Genomic DNA, 20515 nt, shown 5'->3' with positions numbered 1-20515 from the left:
CTGAGGATGCAAGGGGCAGGGCTGAGGGTGGGGATGACAAAGGGAAAGGCTGAAGCAGCAGGAAGGGGTTAGGTCACGGAGAGCCTTGTGTACCACTCTGAGAGTTTGAATCTGGCATAGACATGGCAAGTGCGAAGTGTGCCTACACATACCCTTTTGTGGACAGTCTTCTGGGAGTCATACCATATAGATTGGGCTACTAAGGCATTGAAATGCTACTTTTTTAGCCATACTTTCTTATTCTACCTGAAGTCCTATTCCTTTCATCTTGAGGCACTATTGACCTGAAAAAAGGAAAAAAAAAAAAAAATCTGTTTCGAAGGGCCTGTTCCCAGAATGATTCCTTTCCTTTCCTAGGGCTTCAGAATGCCCAGTATTGTGACAATAGCTTCCCTTTATTGTCTGCTACATGTTGGGGGCTTTGTATAATTTTCCCAATAGGCCTCTAAGGCAGAAATTGACCCCATACAATAGATAAAGAATGTAAGACTTAAAGAATCACTTGCTCAAATATCTAGGAAGTGCTACCACCTAATATGCTGGAGAGTCAGGATATAATCCCTGATTGTCTGACTTCCAAATTGGTGCTTTGTTTTGGTTTTATTTTTTTCTCCCATAGCATTGTGTTGCCCCTAGCGGTTGCCCCTGTGCTACCAGGGCTGGCACAAACCAAACCTCCTCCCCCAGAGATTCCATAGTTTTCTCTTTCTCATCTGTTCACATCTCAGCTTGAATGACATATCCTCAGAGGGTCCTTCCCAAGTACTCAGACATCCTAGCTACACCCCCTTCATCGTGTTATTAAGTAAAGTTATTCAGTATTCTCTAAGATATGTATTGGCACTTGAAATTATTTTGTTAGATTTCTTGCCTCTGTTACATGACTGGAGCAGAAGTTCCTTGAAGCCCAAGCTCCTTTGCCTTGTTTGTTACATCCCTAGCACTGAGCACCAAGCATGTAGCTGGTGCTCAATAAAGGTCTGTTGGCTGACACACCTGCTGTCTCAGCAGGAGCCACAAATGTATGTTGACCTTCAAAATGGGTAGTGGATTCTTTCTAGGGCTTTATATTGTCTTGAAGACTATAGGTAACTGTATAACCTTTCTATATTTGCTTTCACGAAGTATCTGTGATTTTTTTCTTTTTTTCCCTCCGGGCAGGACAAGGGAAGAATAACATGTCTAAAGCACTTACTGCTCTTTTGTGGGCACGCTAGATTTTACCTTCATCAGTCTTCAAAGTCATGCTGGAATCAAGATAGAAAGGTAGCTCCTTTTTCAAGACATAGATTTCTTTTAATGGTAGATCATAAATGGACTCAAATTCTAACTAATGAGTTTCAGACAAACACTGAACAAATCATGAGTAAAAGTAAGTCCTGAATATTCACCGGCAAAGTTCCTGGCTGACCGTGATACTTAGGTGCCCTCTAGTGTGTGTTGGTTTTTATATCAGTTCCTTGCTTCACACGTCATGTGATAAAGATCTCCTGAATTCCAAGGTGATTTTTCCAGTGCATTTTAGTGTACCATCAACAGATCTCTGAAAAATGGCAAAAAAAAAAAAAAAAAAATTGTGGGGCAGCTTAATTTAAAAACTGATGCTTCTGCTTTGAGCCAATATTTACAAGTACAAGAATGCAACGTGGCTTACCCTAAGCTGTCACGGGTGTGAAATTACAAGGGTTACTACAAAATGTAGTGTCTTGTGAATCCACAGGCAGGCTTTAAAAAAGAAGAGCTGTATAATGGTATAAAGTGAAAGACTGTGCCCCCAATCTGTTCCCCTCCCAACCTCTACAATTAACCACCTGGATATCCTCCCAGTTTTTTAATGCATATCAAACAAAAAATATACATATATCTTTATTCTTCCTCATTTTTTCACAGTTTGCACTGTTCTATATCTTTAATTTTTCCCTTTTAATAAACCCTGATAAGTTGTCCATAATCATTCATGGAGAACATCCTCATTTTTTTTTTAACAGCTACAATGTACTTTATTCTATGGATGTACTATAATTTCAGTGTTACCCACATGATAGACATCTGGGTGGTTTCCAATCCTTTGCTGAAAAAAAGGCTGTAATGAATAATCTTGTACAGGAGTTATTTTAAAACTGCACATATATAACCAGGAAAAATTCCTAGGAGTGGAATATGTGGGGTCAAATAATCATTGCTAATACTTATACAGTGTTTGCTATAAAGCAGGCATTGATCTAACTGCACACATATATTTATTCATTTATTTAATCTTCATAATCCTGTGAGGAAAGTACTATTATCTTTTTTTAAGGATGAGGAAACTGAGGCATATAGGGGTTAAGCTACCTGCCCAAGGTCAGACAGCAGGTGGTGGTGCCAGCCACCTTGGCTCTGAAGTCTATTCTCTTAGCCATTATGTTTTACTTTTTCAAGGAGCATATGTATTTATATTTTAAATGGATATTAACAAATTGTCCTCCATACCCATTATACCAATTTATTATCTCACAAACTTGACTGTATTTTTTGCCTAAAGGTTCAGCAAATGTTTGGAATTTTGTTGGTTTAATTATAGGTAAAAAAATAGGGCGGCCTGGGTGGCTCGTTGGTTTGGAGCCATCTTCAGCCCAGGGCGTGATCCTGGAGACCTGGGATCAAGTCCCGTGTCAGGCTCCCTGCATGGAGCCCGCTTTTCCTCTGTCTGTGTCTCTGCTTCTCTCTCTCTCTCTCTCTCTCTCTCTCTCTCTCTCTCTCTCCCCCCCTCTCTCTCTGTCTCTCATGAATAGATAAATAAAATTTTAAAAAAAATAGAATCCTAATGTAGTATTGATTTGTATTTCTCTGAGGTTGGGCATCTTTTCATATGTATCATAGAAATAATGTATAAACTTTTCTCTTGATGGCCTTTATGTATTTTTATATGGGAATTTTTGGTCTTGATTTTAAGGAGCTCTTTATATATTAGGGATATTGTGTTTTACCTGTGATATAAATTAGAAATATTTTTCTTCCTTATATTTTGCTTTTTTTTTGCTACAGAAATTTTTGGTATTTATGTAGTCAAATATATCAATCTTTTGTAGATTTTGGATTTTGAACCATCTTGAGGTTATGGGAGAAATTGCTTATTTTTTTCCCTAGTATTTTTATAGTTTAATTTTTAAAAATTAAATATTTGATCCAACTGGAACTTGTATGATATGAGGTATGGATCTGACTTCATTTTATTCCAGATGGCTACCCAGTTTTATTGAACAACCCATCATTTCCTCAGTGATTTGAGATACTGCTTTATCAAATCATTGTATCATATCCTATATTCCCATATGTAATTTGACTCTATTTCTAGACTTTCTACCCTGTTCCATTTTTCTGTCTATATGTGCATTAAATATTATCTTAATATTTACTTATTGAGGCTTTATAATACACTACATAGTAGTGCCAGATTCTCTCATGATTCTTAGTGTCCAGAGCTTGCTTTATTATTCCTGCTCTTATTTTTTATCTGAATTTATTCAGCTTTTTGAGTTTTATTTTTAAAAAAAGTTGACATTTTCTTGGAATGTTGTAAACTTCTTAGATATACTTCCCAAATATTCCCAAAGGCAATACTTAAGACCCTGGGCATAAATACTTGTGTTAAAATGATATATTAAAAAGCTGATTTTCTTGGCTGTGTAATGGTAATTGACATTGAGTCATTCATTTGGCAATAGATGTCATTTATCCTTTCAAAATTTCAGTTACAAAACATTGGTCATCTCTTTCAATGAAATTAAGAGGAGAAAATAGACTTTTAAACATGAAAACCTTCCAGATAGATGCTGCTTAATGTTAAACAATACCTTTGAAACCTGCCACCCTCAATTCTTAGCTCCTGCTCCCAAACCAGCAGAATAATCTATCAGCCATTGAAGACATCAATACTCTATGGATACTGACTTACACAACTGTGATTGGGTTTCTGAAAAACCCTGTATGTGCTTTATGTGTGGTCCATGAACCAGCAGCCTTGACATCACCTGGGAGCTTATTAGAAATGCACAGCTTAGGGCACCTGGGTGGCTCAGTCAGTTAAGTGTCTGCGCTTTCAGCTCAGGTCATGATCCCAGGGTCCTGGGATCGAGCCCCATGTTGGGGTCCCTGCTCAGTGGGGAGTCTTCTTCTCCCTCTCCCGCTGCTCGGGCTCTCTCTCACTATCTAAAATAAATATTTAAAAAATGTTTAAAAAAGAAATGCGCACTCTTGAGTCTTACCTGAGACCTACTGGATCAAAATTTGTATTTTAATGAGATTCTGGAGTGGTTCATGAGTGTCATAAAGTTTGAGGGGAAAAAAATCAGGCTATCAGTGGGCCCAACAGCAGAAGTGGCACCAGCCAGAACCATATAGAAAGTTCAAATTCTTGGGTCCCACCTTATGCCTACTGAATCAGAAACCATTAGGTTTGGTCCAGCAATCTGTTTTTAACAAGCCCTCCAGTTGATTCTGATGCACACCAATGTTTGAGAATCCCTGATATAAAGTAGTGGTTCTCATTCTTGGCTAAGCATTTGAATAACTTGGAGAGCTTTGAAAAATCCCCATGCTGACAGTGTATCCCAGATGAGTTAAATCAGAAATTCAGGGTTTCAGGCCAAGGAATCAGTATTCTTTTAATTTTCCAGATGATTCCATTGTGAAGCTAAGGATGAGAATAGAATCACTGCTCTGGTCTGGAACACTGCTTCTTAAACCTGGCTTCACATTAGAATCAGTTGAAAATCTTTAAAAGAAAAATACTGGCACTCAGGGTCTTACCCAGAAATGCCCATTGGTCTAGGTGATGCCAAGAATCACTTTTTAAAATTAGTTTCTCAGGTGAATCTAATATAGTTTCTCAGGATTTCAAACCACTGCTTTAGAAAGACCATTTCCCCCTCATATAAAATTTATAGTAAAGAGAATAAGTTTGGAGTTGATGGAAGAGGTCTATTTTTCATTCCTCATATATTTCTTGAGACTTTACAGTATATGTTAGGCTAGTTACTATGACAATTAAAAATAGGTACAAAGCATAGTTCTTGCCCGTAAGGAAACCTCTAATCTGTACTGACAGAAAGACTTGCACATACTTCATATATAAATATGACTTGAACACATTGTTCTAGGCTATTGATTATAATTCAATGAAACAGTTACACATGTCCTATCACTGTTAGGTCAAACTAACTTTTATCTTTAAAAGAATAGGAATAAGATGAAGGAAATGTATGTTGGGCAATGGTGAAGAAACAATTTTGAATGTAATTAGCAATCAGCTCTTAGACGTTTGAACCTGGAGAGAGTGGTAGACAAGGTCAATGGCCACTTCAAAGACTAATTTATGAGCCTACAGATTGAGCAAGCCAAAAATGCTTTAAAGTTTTCTCGCTGGCATAACCAAAAATTATGCTGTGGAGTCACTGACAGTCCACTCTCACCAATATTGTTTGTAAATGAAGTTATAACTACTAAGAAAAATTAGTAATTAAGAAATCAGCAATTAAAGAGTTTAGAATAAAGCTATTTTCACTTTTATTAGAAATTAAAATTTCCTTTGGCTTCACTATTTTCCTCTCCTTCTAGACTGGCTTTTTTGGGGAACACATTTGCAAATAAATGAAAAATATTGTTCTAGTCTAGGAGAAATTACTGGCTATAAACATTTTTCACAGATATTGGACTGTGCTGAATTTATATCTTTAAAGGGGCAACCAAGCAAAATTCAAAATTTCAAATATTTTATGAAAAGTGTGTTTTCATCTAAAATTGGGCCCCAAATGTTGAAAATTTTGTTTGCATTCAGCTAAGTGTCTGTTTTGGTAATTTAGCTGAATATACTACATCCATTCCTCTGTTTTATTATTAGTTACAAAAGTAAGGGTGTGACCATAATCCTTTATAAAGGGAGTTTCTGAATTAAGAGCAAATCACAAATGTTCATCTACTTCCTCTTTCCTGTTTTATCAAAAAATACTTACCGGGTAGGACAGGTTAGGGCATTTTAAATAATACCAATTTGAATTTGGAATAGGTCAAAAGGCATCCCCGTTAATGTAATAACCTTTCCTTCATATTAAAAAATGACCTCATATTAGTAAATAATGAATTTCAAGTTGTTTCTCTAAGAAGGATGGTGGATATACTGATCTAGCATTCTTTTTTTATGCCCATGGACATGTCCACTAGGAGGTGTGCTGATAAGAGCTTTATGAGTGCCCATAAAATAGAACTAAGGTTATTGGCTCCAGCGGATTTTGAATCCATCACCAGGGATAGACTTTACTCTTGAAATGATGAGATGAAAAAAAGAGGGCATTTATTGTTCTCATTCCATAGATGGAGTGACTAAAGTTTAATGATATCATTTGCTCAAAATAAAGGGTGGTGTAGTGATTATCAATTGTGGTTGGAAAGGTAATAGAATCACCTGGATAATTAACAAAACAAAACAACTACATGTTGTAGCCTGCCACCCGCCTGCTACCACCCCAAATGTTTATAATATTTAAGTTGAGAATCACTTGTGTGTGTTGCTGTTACTGACATGAGTGTGCCATTGTCCCCTCCAATGTATTGGGACTTTTAATAGAGTTGAAAGCCAGTGCTGTACTGGAAACAAAGCGATTCCTAACACGGAATCAAACCTTCAGTCCTATATTTTATTTAGTGGAGTATAAATTTTAAAAAAATTCTATGGTTCCTTGAATTTTTTTAATTTTAAAAAATATTTAAATTCAATATAAATATAATATAAATTCATATAGTATAACACCCTGTGCTCATTCCCATCATGTGCCATCCTTAGTGCCCGTCACCCGTTTACCCCATGAATGAAAATATATTGGATATAATAATTAAATTATAGCATTGCAAGACATTGATGGCTTTGATTTTGCTCTTAAGAATTAGTTGAATAGGGACACCTGGGTGGCTCAGTGGTTGAGCATCTGCCTTCAGCTCAGGGCATGATCCCAGGGTCCTGGGATTGAATCCCATATCACTTCTCCCTCTGCCTATGTCTCTGCCTCTCTCTCTGTGTGTGTCTCTCATGAATAAATAAATAAAATCTTAAAAAAAAAGTGGAATAATTCCTCTGATTCTTCAAAGAGGAGTGAGATATAGGACATTTGTTTTACTTAGCCACATGGTTACAATGACATCACCATCTCAACGGAAGTGATCTCCAGCCATTTCAAATAAAGGCAAATTCCAGTCTAGTGCATGGAAGAGATTATTAAGTAGCACTTACATACCTGTTCTGGGAGAATTTCCCCTCTTCTTCTATTGTGAAGTTGAAGATAAGAGTCGGTTTTAGGAGTAGGTAATCCCAAAGTCAGCTTGTTTTTTTCCACAAAATATTGTTTGGACTTCCTTCGCCGAGGGCCACGTGATCCTGGCAGGAAAACCTCATTATGGGAACTTGAACTCTTCAGGTACCGAGAGAGGTTGCTTGACTTCTCCCCCAAATCACTGTCGCTCAGCTCTGAAAATGGCTGGCTGTGATGGGCACCACGCTCATAGTTTGGGCTTAAAAATTCACTGCCAAGTAAGGAGGCAGCACTCTGTGGGCTACTCTTGGGTTCCCCTTTTTCCTCTGAGAGTTCCATTGACGTTTCCTTGGAAGGGTACAATGGATCCAAAGTCAGATTTTCAGGAGAGCTGTTTACAGATTCTGGCAATGCATCCATAGTCAGCAACTTCCCCTCTTCTTTCTTACTCTTCCAGTTTGGGTCATATCGGAGGTCTGAATATTTATCTTCTAGTGGTTGTTGGCTGCCCAAAGCAGAAAGGAAATGTCAGGTCCTTAATCAAAATGAATTTACTTGTTATATTTAGTTGATTATCTTACTTGAATCTCTCCCTACAATGTTCCTTTTACTACCTAGGTGTTGAAGGTATATCTGAGGCTCAAATTAGGCTTACACAGTATACATAAGGGCATAAGTTCTTAACTCTCTGAGTTTGTTAAATTAGGAAGTAAAAATGGGGAATAATTTATAAATGCCAGAAAACAGCTGAAAAACACAAGCTGTGAATCACTATGGTTCAAGGGATGCTATTACTTATGCACACCTTAAGGACTTCAGCTAGTGAAAAAACTGCGTGTTTTGGTTGGTGACATACACATCTGGCTGCTTATCTAGGAAGAAAATGCCATTATTGCCTGGGTAATACGTTCCTTAGTCTGCTCCTCCTGTAAGGGAAAGCAAGATTTATCCCAGTGGAATGCCTACTTAGGTTCATCCTCCTTCTAAGTGATTTTGCTTTGCATTGTGTCTTTGTAGATTTTATCATGTGTGCTGTAGAAAGATCCCCAATCTTTAGAATCAGATGGTTTCTCACTTGGAAAGCTTTTCGTTCATATTCGTTTGTTTTGTTGGATTGAGGCACATAAGACAGTACACAGGTCAGCGTGTGCTCTAAGCTGTAGGACAGCCCTATTTCAGCAAAAGGTTAAACATATGGTCCTACCATAGGGACATGGGCTAGTCCACAATCAGTGCCTATGACCCCAAATAAAGTCTTCCCTTTTCCTCATGACAATCTCAATCTGTAAAGCACCTCTTGGTCTTAACCAAAAAAAAAAAAAAAAAAAGGAAAAAAAATGCTGATAATATGGCATATTTAATGGCCCCTTTGATCTTCAAAAGCTAAATGGGAGAGATTTTCCTTCCTTGAGTATAGTAGATGCAATCCTCTAATCAAAAAGAAAATGTAAATCACCTAGGCTTTTTATGCTACTTGATATTCCCGTTTACAGAGGACATAATTTTATGCTGGGTAAACAAACTAATGGTGCCCCTACTGCTAATTTACTTCTCTTAATGCGGACCAAGATTTCTTTTGATTTGATGTAAGGCAAAAATGAGAGTGGAAAGACAAAACTCCCATGCCTTGCTAAACTGTCATTTTGAATTTTTAGTTCACGTATTAAGATGGAGAGCTTCCTGGAGTAGGCTGTGCTGCTTTCTCCACTGAGGGAAGAAAAATGATAATTCTCTTCCAGCAAAATGCTGGAATGGAGATTGTGCACATTCGTTGGGAAGTCAGACATCAAACTATACCACTCGCCCCACTCCCTAAGCACCTAAGGGTTATTGGTCTCTGGGGCTTTGAGGAGGAGGAGGTTTCTCCCTGTGTGATGTCTTGGCTCATGAACTCACACTATGTTTGGCCTTGCCTTTCACTTGACTCTATGGGTCTCACTGGGCATGTTATGGGGACATGGAATGGTCCAATAGGGCACAATCTGGACTTGGGACTGGACAGATCTGGGCTCAGTTTCTGGGTTTGTCCTTTCCTAATCAGTACATGAAATCATGCCTTCTCTGAGCCAGTTTCTGTTGTCTGTAAGGAGGGATAAGTAAGATTCTGTTTACTTCTCAGGATTGCATAAACATTGAAATGAGACAGTGTGTCTTAATTAATATTCTGTATTTGTGCTTATTTCACCTTTCACCATGGTAACTTTGCCTCTGGGTGGCAGGCACTGACACTTCCTAACCTACACACTTCCCTAACCTCTGCCCTAGTCCTCTACCCCGTGCTACGGACAGAGGAGTTAATGAGCATTTCTTAAGTAAGTGAGCCTCTAAAATCACTCAGGTCAACACAAATGTAGCATCAGATATTGATTTTTGAAAACCCAATAGTAGCAAATTAGAATCTAAACATGCAGAAAAGCTTCTTTCATTGGACCAAATTAGCAAATAACTTCAGGGTTCATCTTATAATGAGTCAAATATAAAGATCAACTGTGATTGTTTGGCGGGGGTGGGGGAGAACAGATTAAGGGGTACCTTGATTAGATCTTCAAGCAAATAAAAGCATGAGATGTTCTTTAAATAAAGAAAGATGCTGTTTCCCCATATCCAATACACATTGAAAGGAAAAAAGTAAATTCAACGGTCCTGTCCTTCATTTGCTCTGTTTCACAGAATGTAGCTTCTCTCATTCACTAGCTCACTCAGTGATTCTGCTGAGTGTGTACTGAGCCGGTACTGAGCCAGGCGAAACAGTGATGGGCTCATGGCCTGGTGGGGAATACAGACAAGAAAACAAGCAATTTCCTATGGGAGTGATGAGTGTCCTGATGAGGAGCATGGGTGACCGAGACTCACGAGGGACCTCCAATCCCATCTCTGGAGGTTAGAGGGTGGCATTCTGAAGGAAGTGATGGTTTAGCTGAGACCTACGGCTACAGAGGACAGGGAGTGTATGCCAGGCTGAGGGAAGAGCTTGTAAAACAGAACGTGGTGCTTTCAAAGAACAGATTCTGTACAGATGGAAGGAAGATTGAGGAGAGCTCAGGGTGAAACAGGTGTGAGATCTTGAAAGGCTTTGTAAACTCTCTGAAGGAACTTGGCTTATCTAAGTTCACTTGAGAGTCTGGCTTTGAGCAAAAATAATTTAATTAGAGAGCAGAGATATTAGACAAATACTTCTGGAGAGCCCAAGTGATGAATCTGGGGAGGGGATTATCTATGGAGGTGTTTTTGTTTGCTTGGTTTTTTTTTGGTAAAGTTTTAGAATAACTAGCCTTCTTTGTATGCCTTAAAGCAGAGGTTGGCAGCCTTTGAAAGTGAGCATCCCACTGGGGATCACTACTCTGCTACTTGGGGGGTGGCTGGGATGTGGAGCGCCGACTGGGGAGACAGCACATATTCTGCATGCCAATTAGGCAATGCTGACAGTGAATCTCCAGTGTTTTCCTTAGAAGAGCCCTAAGAAGGAATTATCATCCCTATTTAATAGATGAGGAAACTGGAGCTTAGAGAGCTTATGCAACTTTCCCAAGGTCACTTTGCTAACCAGTGGTGGAGTCAGGACATAAACCCTGGCAGTCAGCCCTGACTCCTGTCTGCTGAGCTGGCCTGTTTCGTGCAGCTACTCCCATAGGTGGTCGTGGGCAAGGCCTGTCTGTGAGTCAGTGAATTAGTCGGCCAGTCAACAAATATGTGCTGAGCAGCTCCCCGGGGCCTGGGCATTGAAGCATAGCGAGCAAAACAGAAGCAGGCTAGTGGACCTTACCTGCTAGAAAGGAAATAGGATTTATGCACCAACTCTCATAATCAAGTAATAAATGAGATGTTTAAAGAAATGCAGCACTAGGGTTTTTAAAATAGGGGGCATAAGCTTATCACAGAAACTATGTTAACCTCTTACTTCTAGATTCAATTGCTAGTTGATATTTCATAGTCCATTTTAGTTCTATTCTATGATCCTATGATAAACCCACAAAAGAATCAATAGGCTGAAGAATGCTTATTATTTTAAAAAACAGGTAGTCTTCAGGGTTGCCTGGCTGGCACAGTCAGTTGAACGTCTGATTCTTGGTATCAGCTCAGGTCATGATCTCAGGGTCGTGAGATCAAGCCCTGTGTTGGGCTCTACGCTCAGCACAGAGTCTGCTTGAGTTTCCCTCTCCCTCTTCCTCTGCTCTCCCCTTCCCGTCTCAAATAAATATATAAATCTTATTTTTAAAAAAGGGAGTCTTCAAGGATTGAAGGAGATGGTTTCCCTGATTCTGTGTCTTCAGTTACACTGCAGAAAACTGGCACTCACAGTGGTCATCACATTTAACCAGCACCTGCTGAAAATGGCATAATGTCTAATCATGACTGCAGACTTCCCTCAGTTATACGGAATCTCTGGGGGGCTCTCCTTCCTGAATAACGATATGGTGTCTTTTGGTTCTGAGAAATGGTACAGCAGAGTGTCTCGGGACAAGGAATCAGACTGTCTGAACTCAACCCCTGGTGCCACCAGTTCCTGTGTGAGCATGCGCAAGTCATTTAACTTCTCTGTGCCCTCACTTCCTCATCAATAAAATGAGGATCACAGTCTCACAGTGATCTCACAGATAGGTCTCACAGTGCTCTTGAGAGGATTAAGTGACCTAATACATATGAATGCTTACAATGAATTGTGTCCTTGACACAGAGTACGGATCCAATGAAGCCTGGCTGTGAAAGCCTCTGTCACCGTTCTTTGCTTGCCATGTGTTACATTCGGTCACCATGACATAACGTTGTCATGTATTGTGCTTCCTGACGATGGATCTCAAGGGATTCTTTTCTCCCTAGGGCTTAAGTTATTTCTAGGGCACAAAGTTGTCTTGTGATGCGCTAAGTGGCATCTTAGTGGCCTGAAGGAAGTAACACTGATCTTCAAAACTCCAGTTTTTGTTACCATGACTTAGGCACCTGTGGACAATCTGAACTGTGGTTTCGGAAATGGGACTAAGAAATTTCAGCCATGTGATGAAATATTTTAAGAACCTGGTGAAAGGATGAGGAGGAAGATAAAACAGGGAGAATTAAATTACTTTAGATCTTCAGAAAGAGCTGTAATTTCTGGCCTCAACAAATTACTGTTCTTAAATGCCTGTAGAAGTATATCACACATGGGAGAAAGACTGGTGTTTTAAGTGCAACCTAGAAAATACAAAGGGTGTTGGAACAGATTGGAAAAAATGAATTGCTTTGGCTGAGAAAAATGCTTTTGAACCAATCGTGTGAAGAGAAACTCTAATAATGTATACAGAGGAGATCTGAATCTGAAAATGGGGCTCTTCTAAGAGCTTTAATTACACTGCACTGTTTACACCTGCAATGACCATCTCAGAGTATCCCCTCCATCCCCTTTCTAGATGGAAACTCTATATTGAAACAAATGTGAGGTTATGTTTTGCAAAATCACGGGCATGGGACGCTGTAATACTTCACAGAAATGAATCTAATGGTTGAAATAGAACATGATACTGAAGGACCCCATTGTACTGAGCTTGTGTGCTAAGAAGCTCAATTAGGTTTCGTGGTCCAGGTCAACACACTGGAACAAAATGAGTGTGAAGTGCTCCTTCATCAGTAATCATCTGCACACAAAACATGCACTTCTTTCCCTCCCCATGTGATAGAAAGGTTACACAGACAATGCATACACAACTCTTTTGTTACTGTTCAGACAACAGATGCCAGGTCTCCTCTTCAGATGCCTCGATAAGACATGGATGCAGAGAGAAAGGGGAGGGTGGTCTCATATGCATACGCCATGATATTTGCGGGCTTTAATGGACCATATTTGAGTACTTACTGTACTCAACTTCAAACAAAATAAAATCTCCATTTAATGAAGAGCCTCATATTTAGTATAGCATTCAATCAAAAAATTACTAAAATTAGAGCATGTTTCTAGTACAATTAACATCCTTTGCACTCATAATAAAATATTCAATAACTGGCCATTTTGTCTGTTGAGGAGGTGAATAAAAGCACTGCTATTAATCATTTAGCAGTTATTTATTTGCCACTTTATTTTAAGTAGGCAGTTAAATTGAAACTGCACATGTTATTATTGATTTAGGTTTAATTTAATCCTTTTAAACAGAACAATTATTCCCAATTTATATGCCATTAAACCTTTTATGCATATGAACAGCAAATTCAATTTTTGTTTAAGTGTAAAGTTTTTAATGCTTCTTTAAGGAACTATAAAACTGACAATTACTTCCAAGGATTTCTGAATTCTAGGCTCATCTTAATCTTTTTATCAATGGCTTTTAAGTAAATCAAATGAAATAAATCCAAAGGATTAAAAAAATCACTTTTGCAAGTGTGAAATAAAATGGTCCCATAAATACACTGATGCACTTTAAGGAGGTTGTTTATGATGCAGGAAATTTCATTTAACGTAGGCATCCAGCTAAAAAATTAAACATTTTAATAGGAAAAAAGTTGCTTTAATGAACTGAACGCCAAAGACTGTCTACAGAAACCCACTCAAGAGAAGGGACTGGATTGTTACCTTGTGAATTTTATTTATAGCAATTATATAATTTGGGTAATTCCAACCCAGAGTCCCTTCTTTGTCTTTGACAACAGATTTATGGCTGCAAAATAACCAGATATTTGCCCCATGTTCTTATAAGTACAGCCTTGATTCAAGGACAGTCTGTGAGTTGAATGGAAACGAATGATCCAAAGAACATATGTTTATAATTGTAACATTCTAGTTACCTCACTTATGTGCAACAAAGCCTAGATCTTCATAAGGGAAATGATGTTTGACCCAGTGTGTAGAAATACAATTCCTCATATTCAGTGAGAGTCTATGACACTTACACCAGGAATTTTCCATGGAGATCTTGGATGTTTTTTTTCACTCTCCAGAAATGGTGGCTAAGGAGACTTGGATTTATAAAATTTCTAGTATTTATACTTTCTTTAGAATTTCCTGTCAGTTATTTATTTGTTTGTTTATTTATTTTTAGAGAGAGCACATGCACAAGTGAAGGTGGATGAGTGGGTGGAGGAGAATCTCAAGCAGATTCCATACTGAGTGCAGAATCCATGTGGGTCTCAATCTCAGGACCCTGAAACCATGACCTGAGCTGCAATCAAGAGTTGGATGCTTAACTGACTGAGCCACCTAGGTGCCCCATAGAATTTCCTGTGTTTTAAATGCCAGATATTGGTCACTTAGGTGGCTCAGGCAGTTAAGTGTCTGTCTTCAGCTCAGGTCATGATCCTGGAGTCCTGGGATCAAGGCCAGCAACGGGTTCCCTGCTCAGCGGGGAGCTTGCTTCTCCCTCTGCCTTGCTCCTCTCCCTTGCTTATGCTTGCGCGCGCGCTCTCTCTCAAATAAATAAATAAATAAATAAATAAATAAAATCTTAAAAAGTCAGATATTGACAGCATTGTAATTGCAAGGTAGCTGTGATGTCATGAGAAAAGCAGTAGGACAGGTCTTGAAATGTGGGTCCCAGTCCAGATTTTGCCAAGCTGTGTGTGCTTTGGTGAATCTCTTCACCACCCTAGGCCTTGGATTCCTCCTTTGGACATTAAAGGGGAATAGGCTGTGCTTTAGGAGCCCTGCAGCTCTAAGAATCCGTAGTCTTATTAATTGGATTGTATCTGTCATGCAAAACTCAGCAGTGGCATATAAGAATTGGAAAAAGAATTAATTTTAAATTCAGTATATGAAAAAAAATGTATAATATTTAAAGCTTTCTACATTTTCACACTTGCCAGGGAGTAGAAATAAATGATACAGTTAAGGTCTTGAATTAAACTAGTCCTTTAATAATTTAGTTACAATCCTCTTAATTGTCTTGATAAACTCACAGGATTGTAGGAGATGTAAGTTTAATTGTACTTTGTGAGGTTTTTGAACTCACTCTTTATTTACTAATTTAACACAGTAAGCATCCCAATTTTGAAATAAGCTAGAAAGGAACTAGTGGTTGTCTCTGAGGGCATTAAACCCCAGGGCACCATGGCTTTAGCATTTCTGGCGGGGGACTCTGCCTTTAATAGACACAATCTATGCCCACGCACACACTTGACTTCCGTCTCTGACTGCTCATCTGTTGTGATGGCACCATGCCTGCCCTGAGGAGTGCACCAGGGTTTAACTACAGCAGAGTTTGTGAGCAAATGGATGAACATAAAAATAGAAATGACTAATGCCTCCGACAAAAAGTCACCTCTCTGATAATACCCATTCCCACATGATCAAAAATGAATAACTAAAATGCTAGCAGCTACCCCCCAAATACTATGTGAAAGCCTGACAATCAGGTTATAATGTATATGAAGTGGTTGGTCGACCAATGGCCCTAAATTGAATATTTAATAGAGTCCATAAAGATCAACATGGATGAATGTTTCTAGATACCAACAGGGATGAATGGGGGTTCCTGGAAGCTCCCACAGTGTTCTTAGTAATACTTAGAATGTTCAACATGCCCTCAGGTGTCATCTTTACTCTTCTAACCAGTGCAAAAAAAAAAAAAAATCCAACACCTGTAATAGAAAATCTGCCCTCAGCTTCCTATTTCCAATGTGTTCTACAAAACAATGTGAAATTTGAAGGGAAATGAAAATGTCGAGTTTTGAAGGCTGTCTTTATCCCTTAGCTATTTTGGTTTTTCAGTGCTGCTATTTGAGCCCTTCACCTGATTCTTGTATTATTCATCAGAACTAATATATACAGAAGCATTTGGGAGGAAAATCCTGTACCACAACACAATAAAAATGCAGATTATTATTATTGAGTCCCCTTCTTTTAGACCGTTCTGAGCATTACCATTGAAGAATTCCTCATTGTATCTGTTTCCTGCCCCATAATTTCTGGCACAAGGTGGTTTATTAGAATTGGAATCTTTGGTGAAGGCTATCATTCCCAGATGATACAAAAGCCATCTACAGACCTTAATGAATGAAAACCTCTCTCTTTCCCAGGAGAGGTACTGGGGAATATAGGCTACCATGACACTGCTTCCCAAAGCAAGATAAGATTGATGTTGGTTTATTCCGAAGGCAGAGTATCCTTTAAAAATGTTTATTACTTTACTAAAAAGTCATAATTTTCCATGAATATTTACTTTGGCCTCAGTTTAGTCCATATCAAAATTTTTATAGCCTTAATTTTTGCTAGATGGTAAACTGGAATCCTTTATTAGATCAACCCTGATCATCCTAGCTAGATGACTTATAATTAGAGGCTCGGGCTTTGGTTAGGGGAGCATTCATTCAGTTCAGTATCTGGCTCTGCCACTTAGTAACTACATACACCTACACAAATGTCAGAGCCTCGGTTCCTTATCTGCAAAAAAATAGGGATAATAATGCATAAGAGGCTCTTGTAAGGATAAATAAGATAGTACATATAAAGCAAATAGTTCTACAAATGGTAGCTAATTACATTTAAGTATTCTTATTAAACACATATCCTAGGTACTGTACTGCTGCCCTCTGATTTTTTTTTTTAAACATATAAGGTTTCAGAGGCCTAGGACTGAAGAGGTTATTTCTAATGCTTGAGGAATTACATTGATCTCTTTCTTTGCCAGCGCCGAGTGTCCTAAGGCTAGTTGTGGAGTGGGGTTTAAGGATTATCACGTGGAGATCCTCTCTCCACTCTTGATTCATTCACTGTAGTCAATGCTGCTCCAATTTCCATTAAGTAAAAGGTTTTCTCTAATCTATATACATTGAACTATGGCTTGACTTTGGTGAGCTACAAGAGAGTAATTGCTTTGAGGAGGTTCTAGTAACATCAAAACAGAAGAGTAAGGCTCAAGTGATTTGTCAGGCAGCTTTTAAAATCATTGCTTACAACAGCAAGAAGAAAGAGATTTTTCATGGTTTTAAGGCAAGGCTTTGACTAATTTTTTTGAACTACAATTCCCAGAATGCCATCTACCTTACAAAAATGAAAGCCTACTTGAATTTCATTTTGAGAGTCTGAGATCGATTCGTCTGTTTCATGGCTAATAAACTACTCAGAGCCAAGCAACAATGCACGTAGGAAAGGTTGCCAAGACGTAGGTGAAAGAGGCCAATAACCTGAATAATGTTTTTGAGGCATTATTTGGCTAAATGCTTTGGTTCTGTTTTCCTTTGTAGTGGAGAACTGGTCATCTTCATGTTCAATGTCTCAAGCACTACACTGCCAAATAATTACTAGAGCTAAAAGCCATTCTAACCCTGAGGATGATGGTCTGTCATTAATGATTTCTAAGGCAAATAAGTCTAAGGAAAACAGCAAGGTTTATGGATCTCTGAATCAGAAGATGAAGGCCCTCACCACAGTTTTGGTTTCTATAAGTACTTTTCTTTATTTTGAAATACATTGAGTGGCATTTACATTGTCCTTGGGTAAAGCGCCAGGGATAGTCTGCTCCCTGAGCCCTGGACTCAAAGAGTGAAAAACTCAACTTTGGGGAAATGAGGTGCTTTAATGGACTCTTGCTTTGGTTTCTCCACTGTGAAACTACAGACAAAAATGCCTATCTACTGCAAAACATTTTTCCTATGCCTTTGTTTCGGGGGGTGGGGGGGAGGTGGAAAGCAATAAAACTACTACCGTTTATTACCTAGGAGACTGTGACTCTCTTATATCAGAGTTATGATAAAAACATGGCTTAAAGCATAGAGTCCGACTGCCTGAGTTTTCTGCTTCACCACTCACTTGGCTTAATAAATGGGTGTACATATAACTCCTCTAAGCCTCATGTTTAGCCTTTAAAATAGGGACCATTGGGGATCCCTGGGTGGCGCAGCGGTTTAGCGCCTGCCTTTGGCCCGGGGCGTGATCCTGGAGACCCGGGATCGAATCCCACATCGGGCTCCCAGTGCATGGAGCCTGCTTCTCCCTCTGCCTGTGCCTCTGCCCCCCCCTCTGTGACTCTATAAATAAATAAAAATTTAAAAAAAATAAAATAGGGACCATTAGTGTCTCCTCACAGGGCTGCCATACAGATTAAATGAGATAATGCACATAAAGTATTTAGTGCAGAGACGGGCTCATGATAAACACTCTGTAAATGCTAGCTGGTGTTATGAGAACCTTAAAATAACATTTGGCTTCTCTTCTTCCTTTAGCCACTATATCCAATCTGTCAACAAGCCCTATCAATTCATATTCTCATTTTCTCTCTCCCTTCCCTGCCCCATTAACAATAAATTACCTATGCAGCGAATTAATAAAAGATTCCTAAGAAGGATATACACCCACGTAAGTGTACAAACTGGTTATCTCTGAGGAGGCAGATGAAGGGGAATGGGTTTGAGAAGAGGAACATGGAAATTTTATCTGTAATGTTTTATGTCTTTAAAAAATATATATCTGAGGGGCGCCTGGATGGTATAGTCGGTTGAGCATCCAACTCTTGGTTTTGGCTCAGGTCATGATCTCAGGGTCATGGGATCAAGCTCCACTTCAGGCTCTGCACTCAGCATAGAGTCTGCTTGAGATCCTCTCTCTCTCTCTCTCTCTCTCTCTCTCTCTCTCTCTCCCTCCATCCCTCCCTCCCTCCCTCTCCCTCTCCCTCTCCCTCTCCCGCCCCCCGCTCCTCGCACTCATGTGCACTCTCTCTAAAATAAATAAATGAAAAATATATATCTGAAACAAATATGGCAATAAGGGTTATATGGTATTTTTCTCTGTACTTTTTAAGATTGTATTTATTTGAGAGAGAGAGCAAGCATGAACAGGGGGATGGGGCAGAGGGAGAAGCAGACTCCCCGCTGAGCAAGGAACCCCACTCTGGGCTCAATCCCAGGATCCTGAGATCATGACCTGAGCTGAAGGCAGAACTTTAACTGGGTGAGCCACTCAGGCGCCCCTCTGTATTTTTCTTTAGGTTAGAATTTGGTTGTAATTTAAACCAACATCAACAACAAAACCACAGATATCCTCCACCAGCACTATGCCGTTCAACAGGTTGCTTGATCTCTGTTCCCCTCATTTCTCATATCTGTAAAATGAGAATAGCATTTTTCTGGCAGGGATGACAATGAAGAATTAAATGAAATTATAGATGGGTCTTTAAAGAGAGACGTTATTGTCATTGTTGTAATTATGACTACCATCTGGTAGTTTCTTTGTCCATTGTGAGTTTACCCTCTAATTCAGAACGCACTGGTTTGCAGGATAATCTTCCCTAAACTCGGCTGCCTCTTGCAGGACCCCCCAAGAATCTGTATTCTCTCCCCCTGCTGCACCCAGCCCAGGCCCTGCAGGGGTGGCTGTCTGGCTGATGCTTCCCTGAGCCTCTTTTCCTCCCCCAGTGCTATGGCTGCACCTTGGTCATGGCGATTACCACTTGCCCTGTACTTTGAGATCCCTAAGAAGCAAATGAGCTTGATTCTGCCCAATAATATTTGCAGTGAAAGGAACAAGGAGAGAAAGCAGAAAGGAAGAAAAAGATTGGGACTGGGGTCTAATTCTGGCTCTGGCAGGTGCTCTTGCTTTGACCGCCTTGCTGGGACATGTTGTAGGGTACTATGTTCAATACCCTATCTGGGTTGTGCACTGGTTGCACATGATGGCCCCTATAATCAGGCCCCTACGCTGTCCTCTTTACCTATGCTTGGAACAAATCCTCTGCCACCAAGTGGGTCTTGAACATGTCACACTTTTACTCTAATTCGATTCTTGTTTCCAAATTTTACCATCTCTCCCAAACCCTGCCTGCCTAGAACTTGGTTCTAGGCCTTTTAACAAACTTCCCTTATATTTTACCCATTAGAAAAACCTAACACATCGGGTCACCGGGGTGGCTCAGTGGTTGAGCACTGAGCCAAATCTGCCTTTGGCTTAGGGTGTGATCTTAGGCTCCTGGGATCAAGTTCTGCGTCAGGCCACCCACAGGGAGCCTGCTTCTTCCTCTGCTTGTGTCTCTGCCCCTCTCTATGTGTCTCTCATGAATAAGTAAATCTTAAAAAAACCTAACACACACACACAAAAAAAACCTAACACATCTATAACTTATAAAGAGCTAGTCACCACCCTACATACATTGTGTATATATTAATTTATTTTAGCCTCAAAACTCTGTGAAGTAACTATTATTATCCTATTTTAGTGATGTCAGAACTGAGATACAGAGAGATTAAGTGGACTTGGCCAACTCACGCAGCTTGAACCCAGATGGTCTACTCCAGACTACGCACTTTGTCACCACACAGAAACGTCTTTCTAATCAATGGCT

The 20515-nt window shown here is 39.4% G+C and overlaps 1 protein-coding gene across 7 annotated transcripts in view; it reads right to left on the bottom strand.

The window, feature by feature from the left end:
• The window catches only part of JHY (junctional cadherin complex regulator), a 58950-nt gene that overhangs the window by 34561 nt on the left and 3874 nt on the right, over window positions 1–20515 (bottom strand). For 6 of the 7 annotated variants that reach the window (XR_013377047.1, XM_077893914.1, XM_077893917.1 and 3 more), the window contains exon 3: window positions 7269–7788. Coding sequence is in view for 5 of the 7 variants with exons in the window: in XM_077893914.1 (XP_077750040.1) it covers window positions 7269–7788 (520 nt within the window). In the remaining 2 variants the exon portion in view is untranslated. Of the gene's footprint in view, window positions 1–1391; window positions 1544–7268; window positions 7789–20515 lie in introns of all 7 variants that reach the window. The other variant, XR_013377048.1, reaches the window with a different exon arrangement.

The sequence above is a fragment of the Canis aureus genome, chromosome 3 (genome assembly GCF_053574225.1).
Source record: "Canis aureus isolate CA01 chromosome 3, VMU_Caureus_v.1.0, whole genome shotgun sequence".
NCBI classification, from domain to species: domain Eukaryota; kingdom Metazoa; phylum Chordata; class Mammalia; order Carnivora; family Canidae; genus Canis; species Canis aureus.
This window is presented reverse-complemented; position numbering and strand designations above follow the sequence as displayed.